At 43.1% G+C, this 17,510-nt stretch overlaps 1 protein-coding gene across 1 annotated transcript in view; it reads right to left on the bottom strand.

The window, feature by feature from the left end:
• NID2 (nidogen 2) overlaps positions 1-17,510 on the bottom strand; it is a 65,151-nt gene that overhangs the window by 36,366 nt on the left and 11,275 nt on the right. Inside the window, exons 3-8 of the mRNA XM_066608016.1 lie at positions 9,285-9,517; positions 8,482-9,104; positions 7,049-7,198; positions 5,454-5,699; positions 3,533-3,733; positions 2,376-2,603 (exon numbers count right to left, since the gene is read on the bottom strand). Coding sequence (XP_066464113.1) covers positions 2,376-2,603; positions 3,533-3,733; positions 5,454-5,699; positions 7,049-7,198; positions 8,482-9,104; positions 9,285-9,517 — 1,681 coding nt within the window. The remainder of the gene's footprint in view (positions 1-2,375; positions 2,604-3,532; positions 3,734-5,453; positions 5,700-7,048; positions 7,199-8,481; positions 9,105-9,284; positions 9,518-17,510) is intronic.

The raw sequence follows: 17,510 nt of genomic DNA, 5'->3' as shown, positions 1-17,510 counted from the left end.
ATGAGATTGGGAGGGTAGGTTTCACAGGTGCTTTGCCCTTTAAATAAAGGTACACAAAGCCTGGTTACTGCCAAATAAGCTCTTCTTCAAACAGATTAGGTAGTATGAATCATGCCTTAATGGAAACAATTTTCAGTACACCTCAGAAGATGTTTTATGGTAGGTTCATACAACGTTTTGCGCTAAGTTCTGCCTTTGCATCTGGGGATTTCTTCTAAATTTACAAAAACAGCATTCATACAGAACCCTTAATGGAATCAAAATCATTAGTCAAACAGAGACCAAAGATGCAAGTCGACTAAGCTATTCTATTCTATTGTGCCTTGCAAAAATGATTGGAGAGGAAATGGAAAGTGGCACAACTTTTAATTAAACAATGATTTTTCTAGTATGTTCTCCTCCTGCTTCACATCTGTTTTGTACATAATCTCTATGCCATTAACAAGGCAGAAGTGCGATGCGGGGCGCCTCGTTAAGTCTTTTGACACTGCTCACTGGCCCCTGATGCCATTTTACCGATGATCTTAAAGTTGCTCTTCCAAAACGCCACATTCATTTACTGCGGCTTTACCCACCAGCCACTAAATGAAGGCGGCAGATTGATTTTCACAAGCATGTAATTTGCCCCAAAACTTCCTACAGGCTTTGTTCTTATGACATTCTCAAAGGGATCTTTATCTTGCTCTTCTTTGTGTTTGGCTAATGAATAGTAGCCTCCGCTCTTCAGGAGACTTTATGGAGCACATTAGGTTGCTTGACTTCCTGACCCGAAAGCTGCTGGCAAATTACTCAGGCAGTTAAAGAACAGAAAAGGGACTTTGTTGCAAGAAAAAGAAGCCAAGGAGACCCTTCCCCGCCCACCCGAGCACACAGAATGAGGCCTGGTGAAAGACATTCTGCTGAGGGAGAAAATATAACAAAGCCGACAAGAGACAACACAATGTAAACCAGAGGTAAACCCACTGCAGAACATCAGAAGGTCAAACATAAAGCAAGGGGGGACACTTGAGGATCTCAGAGTAGTTTAAAAAAGTTTACTCATTGTCTAGTGAAAGGTTCTGCAACTTTCTAATATACTTTATATTTCAGTTCTGCACCATTTTTAAGATCTCTGTTTGCTGACAGGAGTAGCAGCACCATCACTGGAGTTAAAGGAGCTGTCCGGTTACAAATTCACTTTTTAAAATCAGAGCCAAATGGAATAAAACAAGGTGATGCAAGTGACGATTGGTGATGCTGCTGCCTCTGATTGACAGGCAGCAGTCACCTGACTTCCACTGTCAACAGAAACCAGGAGAATTATGGGGCTGCAGCACTGGATCACTGAGGGCAGGTAAGGACCCCTCGTTTTATTGTTTCAACCCCTTTGGCTTTACATTTTAAAAAGTTCATTGTAACCAGATAACCCCCTTTAAAGCCAACTATAGTGTTGTGCCTGAAACACAACCAAATAAGCTGGGCACTTTTCAAGTACCTCAAAGAAGCACTCTATTATTATTTTTTGTCTTTTGAGAATTCTATGACAATATCAGTGACCTCTGCGGAGAAGAATCCAGTTCTGTAGCTTGTACCCTCCAGGCTGTGTATTCTAAGCCTCCAAGTCACATGACCAGCACTCTGACAAATTTCTGTGTCTTGCTAATAATGGGGAACATGTTTTGCTCATAGCAACCAATCACAGAGCAACTTTCATTTTGTATTCTACAGCTCTGTGATTGCTTCCATTGCATTAAAAAAAGACAGTTTTTCTTTATGATGGTTGACATAAATCCGCCTCATTAACTGCAGGACACAGAATGTTATCAGAGTGCTGGTCATGTGACCTGGAGGCCGGAAGAAAAGGGCAAAAGACACAGCCAATGTCATTGTGTAACCCTAGCTTTATTTGCCCATACACCTTCCATTGCTGTGGACAGCTATTTCCCCCCAATTTCCCGCAAACACGAATACTCCATTTAGTGTTCATGTATTTTCATGTACCAGACAGCTATGGTAGCGACTTATCTTCAGAGAGGACAAAAGGATTGGTTGTTGAAATTCAATATGAGGCCCCATATGAGAGCCATCTGGTCCCACCAAAATCAATGTGTTCAGATGAATACTGTCCAATGTGCATGGGGGGGTCTTTAGATGTCATTTTAGGGGTTCTCAGCCTCTGGATGTAACAGTTCATATTCCCATGAACTGACAGAAAACTTAGATCCTGAAAATGTTGAGGAATTGAAACCCAAGTATATTTGAAGGGTGCAAAACTTACCATTATACAATGATTATACTTCAGGCATAGTAAACCATACGTGAACATCAGTTCAATATCCCATAAGGACAAACAGCGGCCCATGCTGTATACAATGGTAGAGATGTTTATAACTCACCATGAACTGAGCCGATGTGACTGGTGATGGCGAATCGGAGAACTTTCTCATCCTTGTTGTAAAGGGCAAACATGCGATCTACAGCCAGTTTCTGGGCCGTAGGTGGGAACCTCTGGGAGTGGCTGCAGTCCTGATATGTAATATTCTGCTTCAGTCGGTATGAAAGTCTCTGGACTTCATTATTGGCTGATGTTACAGTGTATTCCCGGTAAGCCGTGGATGTCACAACTGGAAAGGAGGAGACAAAATTAACTAAAGTGTCAATCAGCGAGCCAGAAGACGTGACCAACAGAGAATGGGTATACAGGGCAAGCTGTGCAACAGACCCACCAACAGAGCTGTGGCCTCAAATCTGTGGCTCTCCAGCAATAGCAAACTACAACTCCCAGCATGCTTGTGGCTGTCAGGGCAGGATATGAGTTGGAGTTTTGCAACGGTAAATGTAAAACTAGTACTGAACGAACAAGATGTTGGCCGTTAAAATGCCAAATTAGATCCTCAGTTACAGGGTGTATTGTGTAGCAAAGCTGCATTCACAGCTGAAATCTCCAACTGTATTCCCTGCTTCTTTAGTGTCTGTGCAGGACTTACCGTGGTGAGTCATGTTATGGAAAATGTTGTCTTTATACCAAGCACAGTACAGTAATCTGATGTGGGAAGAACAAAGATTCCTGCTGCATACTGATGGTTTCCAATAACAACCAGCATAGTTATGAATGCAGCGCTGGAGTATAATACAGGCTATATCTCAGGATTAGAACATGTACAATATAAGTAATGTAATGTATGTACACAATGACTCCACCAACAGAATTGTGAGTACAGGATAAGTAATTTATGTACACAGGGAATCCACCAAAAGAATTGTGAGTGCAGCTCTGCAGTATAATACAGGATGGAACTCAAGATCAGTATAAAATAAGTAATATATGTACACAGTGACTCAACTTTTCATTCAGTTTGATTCTACATATAAATGTGTGAAATGGTGCTCAATAGTGGACATTGTTCTAAGATTTGCTGTTGATCAATAACGCTCCATATTAAAACAAGCCTGCACCTTGTTGGGGGGCTACTGATCATTTAGTTCAGTCTCTGAAGAAGTTCCCATAGCCATTCCTCATAAATAATTGTGCATCAGGTATATTCTGTATTACCTGAGCCAGAGTACTGGTAGATTTCATAGTAAGGGTTAATCTGGACAGTTGAGGTCTCGGGAATGTATGGAATTTTCCCTTTAATGGTGGTTCTTAAATGAATGTAGTTATCTGAATCGAAACCATCTGCCACTTGTGTGATGTGGACAACTTCGTCTCCTTGGGAAAATACAGCTTCAATGTTGTGGACAAACTTCGCTCCTATGTGAAAAGAAAGAACAAAGCACAAATCAATACAGCTTATCTGAGCCATACTCTACTCGTGATGGCAACATGTGGAAATACTTGTTCGGCCGACAGCTGTTCCTTCTGACCCACATGTACACTTGACTTGGCCAAGCATGCATGTGTTCTCAATATGGAGAGGGAATAAGTCACCACTAGACACTACTAGCACCAGCTTATCTCCCTTGAGAACAAAGAGTCAGAAATGTTGAAATTCAAAAATGACCATCCTTCTTGCTCCAGGCAGGGAGAGTTGAGACACTACCAGGCGCATTAGATGGTCCCCCATTCATCAGCAAGTTGGGCTAATGTTCGTCTAATGCGTATGACCACCTTTAGCGGCACCATTGGGAATAACTGATGTGGAAACTGCAGAGCACCACGTGCTGTTGATGCGAGATGTGAACATGGACTACAAATGTGCATGAGAGCCGACGGATATGCTACAGTGGAGGAGTTCACCATGAAAATAAACGAGGGGGCTACCAGATATGTGTCAAAAGCAGTTCTGTGAACCCTACTGTGTATGGGGCTCCAAAAAAACAGATGGTCTCATTTTTTGCTTCATCAAACAGATCAATGTTGTGCTAGGAGAGAAACAGAGAACAAACACCCTGCAACCATTACTAGAAGAACACAAGCTGGTGGCACAGTTATGGTCTGGGAATTTTTTTAATGGCATTCTTTGGGCCCACTCATCCATGTGGAACTTGAAATACTAGGAGAAAACCAGGTGCGCTAAAGGAAGGACTAGTGTGGAGTAGAAGGCAAAACATTTTTGAGTTACAGGCAACGCATTTCTGTGCTGGACTGGCACGTTCAAATGGTGGTTTACACCAAACGGTCAGATGAATGTACCGAGGTGGCACAAAAACGTATTGCCTGTAACTCAATAAAAGTGTGCCCTCTATTCCACACTGGTCCTTTCTTCAGCACACCTGGTTTTCTCCTAGTATCTAGAGTTCCTTCATGGAGTCCCTGTTGGTTCCATGATTGCTGGCTGCTACTGTCATGCCCTGCGCTTATACGTGCTGTGCCACCTCACAACTAGTGGAGGTACCAATATTCCTATTTTTTATGCTTTTCCTGTGTTTATGTTGGTCCCTCTGCACTACGCAGTGCTGTTTTGTTTAATGCCTCTATCTATGTGGTAGGCACGCTGGACCAGTTTGGTTATGAATCCTTCCTTGGAGATCATGTACACCCAATATATGCTGCTTGTCTACCCTGGGGCAAATGAGATCTTCCAGCAAGACAATGAGACATGTCTTTTGGCTAGAAATGGCCGACAGTGGTTGGAGGAGCATGGCCAAGACTTCCAAGTAGTTCTCTAGCCCACTAATTCCCCAGACTAGAACCCAATTGAGCGTCTATGGGACCACCTCTATTGTCATGTTCACTCTATGGATCTTCCCCCCTATATCCTCCAGCAACTATGGGATGCACTGCACTCAGCATGGCTCCAGATACCTGAGTCAACCTACCAGCGTCTAACTGCTGTCAATGCGGTACACGGCAGTTATTCTTAATATTAGCTGGTGGTCATAATAATGTAACTCAACTCTGTATATCTGTCAATATTGGAGAAGCAATATATTTTTTTTAATTGCTCTGTGAGCTATTAAAATCTATGCTGATTGCATGCTCTGTATAGGACGCTGTATAGAATAAATATGTTAGAGAGTCACAAACTCACCAGTTATACTGAACCCGTTCTGATATCCAGGCTTTTCCAGTGCAAAAAGCCAACCAAAAAGACCTCCAATGGCAGTTAATGGAGTCAGTGACCAGGACGCAGGCTCTGGAACCTGGCTAATGGCGGTATATGCTCTTCCATCATTCACCACTATGTAAGCGTGAAGATCAATGCCATCAAAGCTGACAGGTGTTTGTCCCACAAGTAGATTTCCACTTACTTTACCATTCACTCTGTGTGGAGCACCTGAGGAGATGAAGTGTCATTAATGTTGGTTCATGCATACCAAGTCAGTCAGTGATGGTGCTGGCTTATCTTAGGAGAAACACTAGTAATTGCCTAAAGAAAAAAACATCACTTTGGACTGGGTAATGAGTTCCTAAAGTCTATATGGTAACCTTAAGGGGTTGTCCAGGATTAGAAAAACATGGCTGCTTACCTTCAAAAAGTTCAAGTGCTCGGCTATCTCCAGTGGTCCCATTGAAATGAATGCATTAGAGGTGTGAATGTGCGTCCTCCACTGCCCACACTTTGGGAAGCTCCTGAGATCAGTGGCGGTCTCAAAAGTCTAATTATTCCCTAACCTGTAGATAAGATTCTTTTTTTTTTTTGAGAACACCACTTTAAGCTGGCCATGCAATATTTGTTGGTGGACTGTACCAGATTTGGTGGAATCTGTGGTCGATCATATACATTAGATTGCTAGCAGATTCCACTAAAATTGTCTGGTAATAATCATTTAATGTCTAGGGCTAGCTTAAGGGATCCATGGAAGTTGCATTATATCAGCAACCATCCTTATATATGTAGGTAGCAGAAACTTAAAAAGGGATATTGGCCATAGACATGAAATAGCTTTTGAGTTGGCAAACAGTTATCTCTCCTGACCCTCACAGACATGCCTGTTCCAATTGGTAAGAGTAAAAATAAGGCGCAGCTAGATACCCCCAGCACTGTTTTTGGGACGAACAATAGGATTCTTATTTTCTCCGTACTGATATCGAGGAACTACGTGCTGACCACCAAAGACATAAGATCACAAAGCTCAGTTGACAAAAAATCTCATGGGTGAAGCCAGAGTTAAGGCCCCTTTTCACACAACGATTATCGCTCAAAAGCCATAATCATTGCGTGTAAATGTGCTCATCTTTCAATTTACTGATGAACGATCATTTTATGTTCAGCATAAAATCCATCGTTCGGAAGAAGAGCTGATAGCAGGGACTTCACGTTGTGTTCTCCGCGGGAGCACTGATAACATTGTCTTGGCTGTCAGCCCTGCTGCAGAACAAAGGGAATGTATTCAGAGAACAGACCACGCACTGTTCTCTGAATATAGCTCCCAGCGACTCACACGCATTAATAAGCTACTAATTGGCATTAGTACCAATTAGTAGGTTATGCAAAATGATCACTCAAAACCCATCTTTTGAGCAATCACCTTTGTGTGTAAAAGGGCTTTGACTGTTCTAATTGCCATTTAGGTCCTAATAAACATAACTAATAAACATTATGAGGCTCTATACACACACATCACCAGCCACATCGAATGCTGATTGGTATACAGAGCCTCATACATCGATATAGGCGATTACCTTTGGGTAAGCAGTGCACTCCATTTCCGTAGTAATTATTCTGGCAGTGACAGCAGAATCCTGTAGCGTAGTCTGTGCAGAAGGCGTATTGTGAGCAGTAACCAGGTTTCCTCTCACAGGTCTCTCTACTCACAGGATTAAAAGTAAGCACTGGAGACAAGGGCAATGGAAGCAAAACGTCAAGTCACTTTTATGAAATCAAACAAAGGGATCACAAAAACGTTCTACGCTGCATTTTAACATGCAGATCCCCCTGTGGTTAAAGTGAACATAATTTAGATTGCCATAGGTAGTGCCATTGTATGAGTTCATAACGGACATAAATGCTTTTAAAGAAGCTTCATTGACGTGCAAGAAAGCAGTTAAAGAGTAGTTGCACTTTTCACTAACTTTGACATGTCAGAGAAGTTTTCCATAGACCTCTGTACGAATGTCTTCAGTTGCCGGGAGGAGACGAAAAACAGTGAAGACAGCCTAAGTGACACAGAGCTCAGGTGAGTGCTGCAGGCCCCTTGTTGTAGCGATCAGCGGGGGGTTCAGTTTTAAACCACAGTGATCAAAACCTTTGACATCACTCTCTGACATATCAAAAGTTTGTTAAAAGTGCAGCTACTCTTTAAAGGGGTTGTCCCGCGAAAGCAAGTGGGTCTATACACTTCTGTATGGCCATATTAATGCACTTTGTAATGTACATTGTGCATTAATTATGAGCCATACAGAAGTTATCAGAAGTTTTTCACTTACCTGCTCCGTTGCTAGCGTCCTCGTTTCCTTGGAGCCGTCTAATTTTCAGCGTCTAATCGCCGGATTAGACGCGCTTGCGCAGTCCGGTCTTCTTGTTTTCTCAATGGGGCCGCTCGTGCCGGAGACCGGCTCCTGGTAGCTCCGCCCCGTGCCGATTCCAGCCAATCAGGAGGCTGGAATCGGCAATGGACCGCACAGAAGCCCTGCGGTCCACCGAGGGAGAAGATCCCGGCGGCCATCTTCAGCAGGTAAGTAAGAAGTCACCGGAGCGCGGGGATTCAGGTAAGCGCTGTGCGGTGTTCTTTTTTAACCCCTGCATCGGGGTTGTCTCGCGCCGAACAGGGGGGGGGGGGGGGGGGTTGAAAAAAAAAACCCCGTTTTGGCGCGGGACAACCCCTTTAAGATTTAAGACACTACTCAACTTGGCCACCCCTATACCCTGTGGGTACCTGCTACTTAACAGTCACCCACAGTACTTTCAGTTATAGGGTATGAGCAAGCTACGGTTAATCCATTTACCCAAATATGTTCACTTTAAGACTCTCTATGTTCATAAAATTGGAAAATTCTGTATATTCTACAACTGGCATGTAGTCCTTATCTGGTGAGTAGCGAAATGAATAGAAAAGACCTCTCAACTAGTTGGAAGAGTTGACAACAATATAAATTATTGCAGGATGGAGCCTTACCATCAGCATCAAATCCTTCATCCTCATATCCATAAATACGACCTCTCCTGTAGACATCAGAATTCTGGCGATTGATTGGTGGATTTGGTGTGACATCGGCAATGTTCTCTGTTATTGGCTCAGATGCAGCTTCTCTGTTTTCATAAGATGGTTCTCTGACAAGATCTCTGTTCACTGAAGACTGGATCTGAGGTTCCCCCAATGGGTTACTTCTACCATGTGGAGTCCAGCTGGGCTCTTCACGAGATGGAAGTAAAGGGCTGTTGGACAGATCATATGGTAAAGACTCTTGTTCCACCTCCTCGGCAATAACTAGCGTGGCGGGATCATCAATGTCCAAGAATCCACCGTTCACATTTGCGTTATCTGTTGTAGGCTGCTCTGTAGTCTGGCCAGGCGAGTAGTCTCCATCTGCATCATCGTAATTCTCATCATAGTTGTTCTCCACAACGAAATGGTTTTCTTGTTCTGCATTTTCAGGAAAGTCATTGTGGGAGTTAATCAATGGAATGACCCTTTCTTGGGCATTGGCATTCACCACTTTAGCTGGTATCACGTTGTCCAATTCTGAAATGCTACCAATGTGGAAGACCCAAACTCCTTTAACTCCAACATTACTTGCTCTAAGGAAAAAAAAAGATTTAGATGCAAAAACGTCAAGGCTCACCCTTCATAATATACTCAAACATACTCAACAAAATTCCAGTAGTCTGCCACCAACAAGACTGGATTTTTCATACTATTGGAGAAGAATTTAACATGGCACATTTTGTAGGCTACATTTGCCAGTAGGTCACACTTACTGATACAGATTCTTTACAGATTGTTCACTGTTGGTGACACTATAAAAAGGAGCTTCTCTCTTCAAGAGTTCAAATTCTCCTCTGCTAAATCCCACTCTGGCTGGGAGTTCAAGCTGCACATTGTATGACTCTTTTGGTCTGGTCCCAAAAAACTGGAGTCCATGTTCAGGGTAGAGGAATATTGCATAGGAGTCAGACTCGTCATATGCCAGCACCGTCTGGAATGTGTTAAACTGCAGAAGCAAAAGAAGTTTTAGTCAGAAAAGTCAACCCCCAATATAAAAGAATTAATCAAATTGGCATAACTCTGTATAAACTGAATATAGCAATATAGAAAATCAAATAATAGGTCAGCACATAGAGCTGAATAAAAAGCATCAAATTATATTTATACAAAATGTAAATATAAAATACCAATTTAAAAACATACACCAGAGGAGATGACACCTGAACAATTACAGCAAAACAGAAAAAGTCACAGCGGCACTACCACGTTACCACATTAGTGGGAGGTTCCTGCGATCAATGTTGCAAAGCTTCACCAGCGAAGGAATCAGACTCCTGTGATCCCAAATTATCCATGTAGTAACAGCAAGAAATCAGTGAGCAGCAACCTGAGCGTCTTCCTTAAAATTGCACCCAGTTGGTGCTTCTTTATTTACTCCATCAAACCACAATGTTTCAACCCACGCAGAGGTCTTTCTTAGGGGTCTGCGTGGGTTGAAACGTTGTGGTTTGATGGAGTAAATAAAGAAGCACCAACTGGGTGCAATTTTAAGGAAGACGCTCAGGTTGCTGCTCCCTGATTTCTTGATGTTACTACCTGAACAATTACAGTAATGGGTCACAGCATAAATAGTGCATATATTATATGATGAGTAGTGCGTTGCAGTAGTCAAGTGGATGAGGGCAACCACGAGTGTCTTTAGCGTGTCCGTGGTGAGGAACGGCCGTATTTTAACAATCTTTCTGAGGAGCATGTGGCATGTTCAGGCCAGAGATTGGATATGGGGGGTACAGGAGAGGTCAGAGTCCAGTGTGACCCCGAGGCAGCCGGCATGCTGTCTCAGAGTCAATTATTTGATGTAAACCTCTACTTGCACATTGTGGCTCTCTCATTATATTATATGTACTATTTATGCTGTGCCCTATCACTGTGATTGAATTCCCACATCCTGGTTCTGCTTGTTCAGATGTTATCTTCTCTTGTCTATGTTTTAAATTGTTATTTTATATTTACAGTTGTATAAAGTTTGATACTTTTATTCCGCTCTATGTGCTGACTTAGGTCCCTTGTCCACGGCAGTATATTCGCCGGCGGTAAACTGCCGGCGAATCACGTCGGACAACGCTTCCCATAGCCTTGCTATGGAAAGCGCCGGCACCTGTCCACGAGCGGAGAATCATTGCGATTCTCCACTCGCGGCGGGCAATTCACAGCATGCTGCGAATTGCCCCGATTCCCCGCGGTCAGCCTATCCATTAGATAGGACTGACCGGCGGAGATTCGGCGGCAGCTCCCGCGGGATACCGCATCACCCGTGGACAGCCGGCCTTAGGTCCCCTGTCCACAGGCGAGGCGGAATATCGCTAGCTGCCAGTTCTCTGCGATGAGCCTATCTGACAGATAGGCTCACCGCAGAGAATTGCGGCATGCCGCCATTATAGTCCCACGAGTGATTTATTTTAGTCATCGCTATGATTCTCCACTCGTGGACAGGGGGCTGCGCTTTCCATAGCAACACTATGGAAAGTATGCACTGCGTTACCAGTGGCCGGATTATCGCTGCGAGTAACGCACTGCACAATCGGCCGTGGACAGGAGCCCTTACTTATTTGATTTCCCAATATAAAAGGTAGCCATCCAAAGGTTGTACTGGTGCCCTTCTATGCAGGCAATATACGGTTCTGTGCAAACGTTTTAGGCAGGTGTGGGAAATAAAATGCTGCAAAGTAAGAAGGCTTTAAAAAATAGAAGTTTTAAAAGTTTTTTGGTCAATAAACAAAATGCAAAGTGAATGTATTGGAGAGGTTGTTCCAAACATCTTGGAGAACTAACAACAGATTTTCTGTGGCTATAGGCTTGTTCAAATCCTTCTGTCTTTTCATGTGAGACCAGACTGACTCGATGTGGAGATGAGGGCTCTGTGGGGGCCGCATCATCACTTCCAGAACCCCCTGTTCTTCTTTATGCTGCAGATAGCTCTTAAAAACATTGGCTGTATGTTTGAGGTCATTGTCCTAATACAGAATACATTTTGAGTCAACCAGACACCTATTTTTGAAAAAAGGTCTTACTTTGCACCATTTTTTCCCACACTTGCCTAAAACTTTTACACAATACTGTACAATTTCAGGAATTCAACTACTGGTCCAAAGCTAAAAGAAGCCAAGTTATTCCCCACTTTTATTGTTCTCACCTACTACTTCTATAATGTTATGTGATCATCACTGACAGTAGAGCTTTTATAGGAGACAATGATAAAAATTATCAATAGTGTGACCTAGACAACTGTCTTTGCATGTGGGCTTCCCAAGACCATCACAGGGCTGGCATTGGGTTGCATGGTGCCTGGTGTGACTCCCAACATATATGCTATCATACAGTGTACAAATATCTATACCAACTGGTGCTGAATGGGTCATGATGTTGTCTAAATATGCCATTAGTTGGCCATTAAAAAAAAAAACCCAAAAACTATACAGTATAATTAAATACCACCATGCAGTCCTCAAATACTACCACAATGTGGTGATCAAATAATAGTTCTGTAGATAAAGGAATACAAAGTCTAAAAATTACGGCTATACAATTAACACCATCTGCCAATACATGTAAGTGCTCAGGGTTTGTATGGAGCAGACTCTGGAGCTAAGCTCGCTCCATATACAGTGGGTTTTGGCTGTCAATGACAGCCAAGACCCAGCCACAGTGGCTGGGAAAGGAGATAAGTCTGATCCCGGCCATTAGTCCTTTAGGTCAGCGCTGACTAAAACATTTTAATGGATTGACAGGGAGCTCACTCTATACCCTGAACCGCACAGCCGCATCCAGATGGCAAGGTACCCATCGCTTGCCATGGCAGCCTTCGCTTGCAATTATTTTGTGAAGTCTCCCAGGCCTGCCATGGACTTCTTCCTGTCTGTAGCAGGGCTTAACAAGATGCCAGTAAAAGTTTAATATGCTGTACAAACGATCAAACAATCGCAAGATCAATTCCCCTACGGGAACTTAAAAGTAAAAATAAGTTAAATGAAGACTTGTTAATTACTACAAAAATTCTAAAATACTCCCGTATACCATTTTTAAGTTAAAAAAAATTATATATATATTTATTTATTTTTAAACTTAAAGGGGTTGTCCCGCGCCGAAACGGGTTTTTTTTTTTTTCAACCCCCCCCCCGTTCGGCGCGAGACAACCCCGATGCAGGGAAGTAAAGAAAGTTTACCGGAGCGCTTACCTTAATCCCCGCGCTCCGGTGACTTCAATACTTACCGCTGAAGATGGCCACCGGGATCCTCTGTCTTCGTGGACCGCAGCTCTTCTGTGCGGTCCACTGCCGATTCCAGCCTCCTGATTGGCTGGAATCGGCACGTGACGGGGCGGAGCTACACGGAGCCGCTCTCTGGCACGAGCGGCTCCATAGAAGACTGCTGAAGACCCGGACTGCGCAAGCGCGGCTAATTTGGCCATCGGAGGCCAAAAATTAGTCGGCACCATGGAGACGAGGACGCTAGCAACGGAGCAGGTAAGTATAAAACTTTTTATAACTTCTGTATGGCTCATAATTAATGCACAATGTATATTACAAAGTGCATTATTATGGCCATACAGAAGTGTATAGACCCACTTGCTGCCTCGGGACAACCCCTTTAAAAATGGTACAAGGGGGGTATTTTAAAGTGTTTGTAATACTTAAGAAGTCTTTATTTAACTTATTTTTGCTTTTAAGTTCCCATAGGAGACTTGAACTTGCGATACACACACACACACAGAAAACCACTTAAAAAGTTGTATGTATCTGAAAATTGCAACTGCAACTTGGGCAGCAAAAAACAAGCCATCACACAACCCCATTGATGGAAAAATTTTAAAAAGTTATGTAGTTCAGAATATGATATTTTATTTCTTTAAAGCAGAACAATGGAAAATAAACAACTATTTAAACTTAGTATACGCGCAGTGGTCATTGACCCACAGAATAAACTTAGCATACTACTTTTATTGTGGTGGTCACAAGGTTCAGGTGCTATGCCATAGGTGGAGAACCAATCAGCACAATTCGCACACCCCTAAGGCCAGCCCTAGGTATAAAAAGTATGAAAGAACTTGGTAAAGAAAAAACATTACAATAAAAATGAAAATGATGTTAAAAGTGACTGCTAGACTACCTCCCACTGGCCAAATCCTTGTGAAAACAAAATTACATTAATCCTTGCGGCATGGACAAGTAGGGCCCGGAAAGTACCAAAATGCCAAGTGTGAGCAAAGCCTTGTGATTTTATAAAAACTGAAATAAACACTCAATAACCCCCCAACCCACCCCTTCCAGGTCTTGTGTAACACTTTAAACACAGAACAAAAATATATTGCCCGTCCATTTAACTGGCAGCCCTCGGGACAACAATTTTAGGCCAGAAGAATGTTTCTGCCAAAATACTTCTTGGAAATGTTCATTTTAATCATACAAAACAAAGCAGGCGGCCGTACACCTCATTAGTGTTTAGTTGCACTATTTTAAACTGCTGAGGGGCTGCAGCTTGCACAGTCCCTCAAACAATGGATCAAAGAACGCTTTCTGGGAGAGTTCCCTTAGCAAGGACACTGGCCTTAAACACCAGGAGTTGGAATGGGCCAAAGTGCCAAAAACTCAGTAAATGGATGTTTCACACAGCCATGACTGCAAATAACATCATTCCTGCTTCAATGTAGTCTGCTAACATTATCTGGACTGTATAAAAGTGCTCATGGATGGACACAGCCTGTGTGTTCAAAAATATCAAAAATAATTCTTCAATATATAATAATATACGTAGAGGGGATCTAAAAAGTTCTTAACAAGTGAAGGCAAAATTTTCAAATATTGCATTTGCAAAAAGGGCATTTGGAAAGGGTTCTCCATCGAGATGTAATGCTTGGAAATACCTATAGGAGGTGCAGAGGCAATAGTCACACCAGTCGCACCACGGTGCCTAGAGTCCCTCGGGCACAAGGTATATGCTAGGTGGGCACCCTGTTGCAGATTTTGCATTGTGGCCCTGGAGCTTCGAGTTAAACTTTTCTGCTCATCATACCTGACCGGATTTTTATGGCGGTTTAAACACCCCTGTATGTATCTACACTCCTCAACATTGAAATTGTAACACCAAGAAGGACAAACCATAACATTATGTAAATCAAGGAAGTAGAAAGTGTTGCTAAGATATGCAAATGATGACATTTTCAAGAACCTAAGTCCAATCTGTGACGTGGGAGAAACTTCAATGGTACAAAAGCCAACACAAAAGTAATTTTTTTTGCCACATGAAACCTCAAAAATCAGATTAAGTCATGTGGTAGGACTGTGCAATTCCTTGTGTTCGTTGATGTGCCAGTTATCAGTTGCAAACTGAGAGGGACAGAATCCTTGAAGTGTTGGACCTTGGTTTATGACTACGGGGCAGAATGCTACACACACAGTCTGAAATAGCAGCATTTATCAACATTGCATGTCTCAGTGGTTGGGATAACAATAAACTTGAATGACATCAAGGCAAATCACAGAGGAGAACCTCTACATAGACGGATTGTCAGATTAGAAGAATGGCAATAGTGATCTATTCTGCAAGCCTAGGGTGTCGAACAGTATCTACACAACCATCAGAAGGCGCTTACACAACATTGGGCTACAAGCTAGACGTCCAGTAACAGGCGTTCTATTGACCTCACACCACCGCTCTGATAGGCTAGAACGGTGCAGAGCTAGAATGGCAAAGAAGGCTAGAATGGAGCTCTATCCTCTTCAACAATGAGTCCCGCTTTTGTCTCAGGTACAATGATAGCCGGAGATGGGTCTGGAGACCACGTGGGCAACATCATGAAGAGGCCTTCACAGAGGAATGTCTCACCGGTCCTACTTTAGGAATTATCGTGTGGGGTGGCATAATGTACAGTAGCTGGACCCCTCTTTACAAATCACTGGTCAGACCACACATAGATTATTGTGTATAGTCTTGGGCACTGGTACTCAAGAAGGACATATTGGAGCTTGGGTGGGTTCAAAGACGGGCAACTAAAGTAATAAATGGAATGGGCGACTACAATACCCAGATAGGATATTAAAATTGGGGTTATTTAGTTTAAAAAAAAGACGTCGGGGAAGGGACACCTAATAACTATGTATAAATACATCAGGGGACGATACAGAGATCTCTACCATCATCTAGGACTGTGACTGTAACAAGGAGGTATCCTTTATGACTAGAGGAAAAAAGGTTTCTACACCAACATAGAAGGGGGTTCTTTACTGTAAGAGCAGAGAGACTGTGGAACTCTCTGCCTGAGGACATGGTAATGATGAATGCACTAAAAGTTCAAGAGGAGCCTGGACTCCTTTCTTGAGCGTTACAATATTACAGGTTATAGTAACTGATTACTTCAGAAGGGTTGTTAATTCAGGGATTAATCTATTTGCCAGATTGGAGTCAGTAAGGAATTTTTGGAATTTTTTCCCTGAAATGAGGAAAATTGGCTTCTACCTCACTGGGAATTTTTGCCTTCTTCTGGATCAACATTGGGGGGATAATAGGCTGTACTGGATGGGCCCAAGTCTTTTTTCAGCTTAAAATACTATGTTACTATTCCAGGTACACCAATTGCTCAGCATTACATTGATTGGGTCGTGGAACCAGTGGTACGGCCAGTTCTCTGAAGTTCCCCACGAGCAGTTTATCAACATGACAATGCCAAGCCACATGTTGCTCATGCAACTGTGAGCAGCCTGTGTCGCCTAAACATGCTATATGGCCTGCAGCATCTTAAGACTTATCTCCCATTGAACGCATCTGGGGCGTCATTGGTCGTCAATTGCAAAGGTTGCTGCCAGCAGCACATCTTGATGATTTGCGTGCTCAAGTGCACCATGTGGCAGAACATTCCTTAGACAAAAAGTATTAATAACCTCACTGATGGCATGCCGAGGTGTGTAAGTGTGTGGCACTCATACTCAATACTGAATAAATCGAGATGTTTTGAATAACTTGTTTCCAATTTTTTATCATTTGCATATCATTAATATCAATCCTATGATTTCCATAACTCCACGACTTTTGCTTCTTGAGGTTACAAATGTAATGTGGAGGATTGTATATAAATCCCATATCGGGATGGACAGCTGAAAAGACATCTTTCCCACTCAGCATCTGAGGAAATTCATCTATCATGCATAATCTAGAGGAAAGCATTGGAAATTCGCCAATGAACTGTGTGTTGTCATCCAAAACACAAGGGACTTAACATATCCAAGTGAAAGATTATAGTGAAGAATGGGGCGCATTACTGGAAAACGAGAAGCTGGATGGTCATATCAATGAACTGTCCGCCACCTCAGCCGTTCTGACCAGACTGTTAGGATGTGTTGGGACCAGTGGATGTGTGAGGGCACACAAGGTGACTAGGATCAGGATGCCCTTGACAGATCACCAGTAGAGGATCATCTGATAGTCCGACAAGCACGAGCAGCTCCAACTGTCTCTTTGTCGGCCATCCAGAATCAGGTGGCACCATTGTTACAGGCCCCTGTGTCTGTTGGAACCATTTCCAGGTGCTTGGCTGAAGGACATTTGGTCACACGGTACCCATGAACTGCCTTTGACTCTCACCATCGCCTCCTTTTGCAGTGGTATTGTGAACGACGAAATTGGACTGCTACAGAGTGGAACCAGATTATCTTCAACGATTAATCCAGGTTCACTTTGGGCACTGATGACGGCCGTGTTCGTGTAAGGAACCATAACGGTGAGCGCTTCAATCCTGCCTTTGCTGTGGAGCAGCACACTGCCCCCACGGCTGGTGTGATGGTCTGAGGGAACATTGTATATGACAGTCAGTCACCTCTAGTAGTGGTACAAGGAACAATGACAGCTCAGTGATATGTTCAGGACATCCTGCAGCCACATGTGTTCCTCTCATTTCCAGCAGGATAATGCTCGGCCGCATACACAAGGGGGGGGGGGGGGTCACAGGA

The sequence above is a fragment of the Eleutherodactylus coqui genome, chromosome 6, assembly GCF_035609145.1.
Source record: "Eleutherodactylus coqui strain aEleCoq1 chromosome 6, aEleCoq1.hap1, whole genome shotgun sequence".
In the NCBI taxonomy this organism is placed as follows: Eukaryota; Metazoa; Chordata; class Amphibia; order Anura; family Eleutherodactylidae; genus Eleutherodactylus; species Eleutherodactylus coqui.
The sequence above is the reverse complement of the archived record's forward strand: the minus strand, read 5'-3'. Positions and strand labels throughout refer to the sequence as shown.